General features: G+C 30.6%; 1 protein-coding gene across 1 annotated transcript; it reads right to left on the bottom strand.

The window, feature by feature from the left end:
- Positions 1–3,242: 3,242 nt before the first annotated feature.
- Positions 3,243–6,158, bottom strand: LOC127106470 (probable trehalose-phosphate phosphatase J). Its single transcript, XM_051043758.1, has 12 exons — positions 6,025–6,158; positions 5,622–5,880; positions 5,352–5,492; positions 5,181–5,252; positions 4,995–5,087; positions 4,835–4,897; positions 4,640–4,741; positions 4,464–4,541; positions 4,238–4,307; positions 3,925–3,995; positions 3,711–3,803; positions 3,243–3,610 (listed from the first exon to the last, which is right to left on the bottom strand). Exons 2-12 carry the CDS (start codon positions 5,871–5,873, stop codon positions 3,542–3,544), a joined length of 1,104 nt encoding a protein of 367 aa, XP_050899715.1. The 5' UTR covers positions 5,874–5,880; positions 6,025–6,158; the 3' UTR covers positions 3,243–3,541.
- Between the last annotated feature and the right edge of the window lie 288 nt (positions 6,159–6,446).

Here is a 6,446-nt window from a genome sequence, read left to right as displayed (position 1 = left end):
TTGCAAACTTCACAAATCCATCTATGGTTTGAAACAAGAAAGCCGTCAGTGGTATTCCAAACTCTCCAATGCTCTTATCACCTTGGGTTATCAACAGTCTCAAGCTGACTATTCACTCTATACTAAGACTGAAGCATCCTCTTTCACAACACTCCTGATTTATGTCGATGACATAATGCTCACGGGTAATTCTCTGGACCAGATTATTCATGTCAAGACGTTTCTTGACCACACTTTTTGCATTAAGGATCTTGGTAAACTGAGGTTTTTCCTTGGATTTGAGATTGCTTGATCTGATGAAGACATTGTTATTAATCAAATAAAGTACACCCTCAAACTTCTTGAGGATACTGGTACCTTAGGAGTCAAGTCATCTCCTATTCCTCTAAACCCCAACACCAAACTTTCCAAAACTGAAGGCACCCATTTATTTGATGCTACTTCTTATCGAAGACTCATTGGTAGACTTTTATATCTGACCCATACCATGCCCGATATCGCTTTTGATGTTCAACACCTCAGTCGGTTCTTTTCCAACCCTTTAACACCGCATTTCACTACGACCATCAACATTCTAAAGTACCCCAAATCTTCCCTGGGAAAAGATCTCTTCTTTAGTGCTTCATCCATCAAACTTTATGGATTTGCTGACTCTGACTGGGCCAAATGTTTAGACTCTCAAAAGTCCATCATTGGCTACTGCGTTTTTCCTAGAACGTCAATCATCTCAGGGAAGTCCAAGAAATAATCGACTGTTTCTTGTTCTTCACTTGCATCCTTAACTTGTGAACTTTAATGGCTTCATCGCCTTATCTTAGATTTCTCCATCCATTTACCTACCCCTTCCTCCATCTATTATGATAGTAAATCTGCCACTTATCTAGCCCACAACCCCACTTTTCAGGAGAAAAGAAAATATATCAAGATTGATTGTCATGTGATTCGTGAGAAGGTTGAAAATAAGTCCATTATTCTCCTTCCCGTTTCAAGTTCAAATCAGCTTGCGGATGCTTTCACGAAGCCCTTACACCAAAGTCCCTTCAATGATAACACGTCCAAGTTAGGTCTATGTGATTTGCACCGTCCAACTTGAGGGGGGATGTTACATATTACGGTTGCTTGCCATGCAAGCTAGTTAGTTTTTCCTTTTCCTTTACATTGATAGTTAGTTAGTTGGTTGTTTAAGTGGTTATGTTAGTTACCAACTAACTTCTCTCAACCTCTATATAAGAGGTATCTCTTTGTAATCATCGTAAGAAAGATTGATATTTTTCTTTTCTTAAATGAGAATGACGTATTGGTTGCACCATTAACACCTACATATCTATCACATTAATATTTTAGGTGGATATGTGGTGTCTCTCTCACTTGTCTTGCTCTTAGCCCAATGTTGATGATTCTCCTCATGACTCAACAAATGGTATCATGAGCCTTTGATTCGAGTAAAGGGACCAACTTACTTGTATCGAAATTCCAGGAAGCGGTGTCCTGTTAAAATTGAAATATCCAAGAAGAGGTGTATCGAAATGCCTCTAAAAGAGGTGTCAACGACGATACAAATATATGTGAACAAAAGAGTTTCCACTTGAGGGGGAATATTGTAAACTCACACTTGAGAGAGAGAGAGAGAGAGAGAGAGAGAGAGAGAGAGAGTGTTGAGTATAATAAGTCAAGTATGAGTTTGAGTCTCACATTGGTCTCACATTGGTTATAAATGTGGAAAGTTGAACATTTATAAGTGGTAGAACTCACACACCTTATCACCTTAAGATTTTAGATGAATATATGATGTTTTTCTCACTTGTGCGTTGTTATTAGTCCAATATCGATGTTTCTCCTCATAATCTTACACTTATGACAATTGTTAATAATTAATAATTAATTAAATTAATTTTATAAAATTGTTATTTTTAATAATTTATTTATTGATCTTCCAAATTTATTAGCATAATTTTAAATGATATCTTTACGTTTAAAAAAAAGTAGCATTGCCTTTAACATTCAAATATAGAAGAAAAAAAGTGAAATTAAAAAATTTGGGGGACTAAATCAAAATTCAAATTAAAGAGTCAAAATAAAAGATAAAAATAAGGGTTTAATGGTGATGCACCGACAATGTAAAATAGTTTTACACTGTCCTACAATAAGAATATATCATTTCGTCATGTCATGCAAGTATTTAAAATTTGGCAATCTGACTTGACGGGATGCATGATCGTCATTAACTGATAGTATAAAATAAATTTACATTATCAGTGCATCACTCATTTTCTCTAAAAATAATATCTAAAATGTTTCAAAATGAAACACTAATCTCGTGAATCAAAGATGACCTTGATATTTAAAAAAAACATTGTTGCATGTCATATAGTCGAATTCAAATAAACAACCTTTGATTAAAATCAAATAAACAACCTTTTATTAAAAGAAAAAAATCTTTTATCATCGGATAAAAAAAATCAAATATTCAAAACAATAAAACATTAACATACATGTACAATAATTAAATCCTAATCTTTCTGGTTATGTAAATTTTATTCAATACTTATGTTAAGACTGCATGAGGTATTTGGTACCTTATAAAATTATTGTAGTTGTGTTATTGCCTAATTAATAATATAAGTAGTTGATTCACAAATCATAATTTAAGTGATCATAAACAAAACTCAATTATTTATAGATTTTATTCATATATATATATATATATATATATATATATATATATATATATATATATATATATATATATATATATATATATATATATATATATATATATATATATATATATATATATATATATATATATATATATATATAATATATATATATATATATATATATATATATATATATATATATATATATATATATATATATTAAGTTTTGTTCACCTAAATATTTTTTATTTTTAAAACCAGATGAAGCATAATATATTTTTCATTTTGCATAACAAAAGAAAAGAACAGCTTAACAAATGAGTTCATTTTATTAGGTTTAAAAAAAAATCATAATTCAAAACTCTTAGTACCAGAAGCAGCCAAACGGTTTAACATTAATCAACTTCTAGATTCTTTTCTAGCTATACTAGTCATAAGAATACATCCAAATAATTTTTTTTTCTTCTTCATAATTTCTGGAACAAATGGTACTTAACATCGATATTTTCAAAGTCTCATGACCACAAAACAACAAATCCATTCGTACGAGCATGCAATTAAACTACACTGTGGGTCCATAAATTTAATTATAAATACATAATATTTAATTATAATATTATAAAAGAGTACAAATTTTAACCCTTCCAGAATTACATTATCTGATGGTTAGTACATATTTTTTTCCAGTACTAACTTACTACCTAATTACATCAATTTAGACATTCGAGCTTCAAACTCAGAAAAACATTTTTGTCTTTCTTTTCTTTTTTTTCATACAATTTTTGCTCTATGTCCTAATCTGAACAAAACAAAAATAAAATATATAAAAAAAAGGTCATGTATTTTATAGCTGGTAGAGATGTACAATGTCTTGTCTTCATCTATACCCTAGAACGTGATTTTGTAGATAATTTTTTCCACTCCACCAAACGTTTCAGAAAATCCATAACCTGCATGAAATTAAATAAATAAATTAATAAATATATATATATTTAATAAATGTATAAATAATATAGTGTTTAATTAATTAATTAATTAAATTATGCTTGCCTCATTGGGTTCTTGTAGAGTGTAAGAAGCAGTAGTTTCTTTTGGAAATTTAGAGACCAGAATTCCAAAACCTTGTCCTCTGTCTCTTAATTTCTGTTTAAGATAAAATAATTAGTTGGTTAATTATCCAAAATAGTTAACAAAAAGTTAAAATATACTACTTGATTAAGAAATAAAAAATTGATTAGAAAAAACCATTAACATCATTGGATACCTTGAATGCATCTTCATCGGTTCTATCATCACCAATATAAACAGGAAACACATCGTTACAGTTGGCAAATCCTGTTGAAAACGATTTATTAGTTACTTAATTAAAGGACTAATTAAAAAATTAGTGTTAAATCAATAAACTAATCCCACGAGGGTGTAGGTGTCACCCTCTTAATTCTTTGTAATGGTCAAATAGTTTGAAGAATTATCCAACTAATTAAAGACCATGAACAGTACTTTATTTATAAGTTTGTGTAATTAATTAATTAATTAATTATTATGTTTGATTGTGACAAAGATTAAAATTAACTCACCAAGTGACTCTAACAAAAATTCTAAAGCCTTGCCCTTGTCCCATTTAATTGAGGGACGAATCTCGAATACCTGTATTAAACAAATGAGATTGAAAGTGAGACATCTATTATTTCATTATTCTTAATCCATGTCTTAATCACCTTTGAACTAATTAAATCACAATATAAACCACCCAAAATAAATAAATTAATTATAAGTAAAAAATTAAATAAAACTATGACCCACCTTTCTTCCTTGTGTAAGACGAAGTTTTGGATACTCTTTTATCACTGATTTTACTTGCTGTGCTAATTCAATCCATCTCTGTGTTAATCAATAAAAATAACTTTGATTTAGATCATAAATATTCTAGCAGAAATATTTATTTAATTATTTCTTTAAACTTATAATTAAAAATATACCTTTTCCTCAACACATCTAAAATGAACAGAGGCACAAAACTTATGATTCTCAATTCTAGCACCAGGAGTTGATTTTGTTTTCTCAACTAATTGTTCATACACCTGAAAAAATTAATAAAGTTAAAAATTAAACTTAGTTTTTTCTTATTATAATTTTTGAAAAATTACATTAGGACATTCTTGAGTGTGACTTACCTCATTTATCATAGGAACAAATTCTCTAGCAGGTTGAAAAAGAACTTCCTCTGCTTTGTCATTCTACAAACCATGATCAATGTTAATTTTTTTTTAAATGTAAAATTTATATTAATGTAGAATATATATAATAAACTAGAGTTAGTTAAAGTTTATTTACTTCGTTGGATTTAGACTCTTTTGTTGGCCCTTTAATATCCATACCATGGCTTCCAGCATAATATAGTTCAGCCAAACGAATAAAATTATACACCTGAAAATTATTTCCAGAAAATAAAATTAAAATCAAAATAAGATTTATTTTTTTCTTTTTATAAAATAGAAATTTGAAAGAGTGAAAGTGTACTTTGTCTATGCATCTTCCAGTAACAATTGCAGTAGGAAAACATCTCGCAAGTTTCCTAACTGTTTTCCTCATCTGAATAATATGTGATAATAGAATTTATCAGAAACCGAAAATGAATAGATTTAATTGTTATGCATTCACGGTGTAAAACTAATTAACTAACTAACTAACCGATTCCGACATGAAAGCGCGGTCGGGGTCGTCGACGATAGGCGACAAAGTACCATCATAGTCCAAAAACATGACAATTTGTTTCCCCTTGGCCGCATCCATAATTTGCTCAAACATGTCTAATGCAGATGGATGATGAAGCTGTTTGAAAAAAACAACAACAACAACTCTGATAAAACGGTTCCATATGAATCAGATCCATTATTTGTTTCTGCATGTGTAAAAACAGAGATAGTGATGATGAATCATGAAGATGATGATGATGCTTACGATCCAAGAATTGTATTCTTCGGCTAAAGAAGGAGTTGATTTGACATGAGTTGGAGAAGAAGCTCTCATGGAATCAATGGAAATATTGATTCTCTGTCCTCCATTGATTTCAAGGTTCTTCAAAATTCTCCTCCTCGGAAAGGGAATGTAACCACCGGGTGCTGCCGGTGGCTTCTGTGCGACGGTAATACTAGTATTACCGCCGTTGATTCCGGTTTTCGACTCAGACACTACCACATTCTGTTGAGTCATTTTTTCACTGTAAACCAAACATTCAAACCCAACCAAAAAAGCTATATTAATATTACAGTTATCATTATTAAACCTTAGAATGTCAAGAAATTAATACAACAATAAGGTAATATAATATAACATAACATAACATGTTCGTTGAATGAACAACCTCGGAAACTGTTTCTTTCTGTGGTGTTTGAATGAATTGCAAAGAGATGAAGAAGGGGAATATGAAGAGGCAGAGAATAATTGAAACTCTAGAGCGAGAGAGTTAGAGAGAGTAAGAGAGAGAGAGAGTGGGAGTGGGGGAAGAAGACATAGGGTGTGGGTTAGATTTATAGGAAGAAAAAGAGGAAGTTCCAAAAGGACCAAAATTCACTAGTGGGACCCACGTTTGAAAATAAATAGTATGACCCCACAACACAACTTTGCCTTACCCCGATAGATATCCTTGAGGTCCCCGCCAGTATACCACACACTGCACTATCTCTCTCTATTCTTTATTCTCTCTATTTTTTCCTCACAATTCACACTGCTTCAAACTTCAAACTACTACTACTGCTATTACTAACAGAACATACCAAATAGTTT

Source organism: Lathyrus oleraceus, chromosome 7, assembly GCF_024323335.1.
Source record: "Lathyrus oleraceus cultivar Zhongwan6 chromosome 7, CAAS_Psat_ZW6_1.0, whole genome shotgun sequence".
In the NCBI taxonomy this organism is placed as follows: domain Eukaryota; kingdom Viridiplantae; phylum Streptophyta; class Magnoliopsida; order Fabales; family Fabaceae; genus Lathyrus; species Lathyrus oleraceus.
The sequence above is the reverse complement of the archived record's forward strand: the minus strand, read 5'-3'. Positions and strand labels throughout refer to the sequence as shown.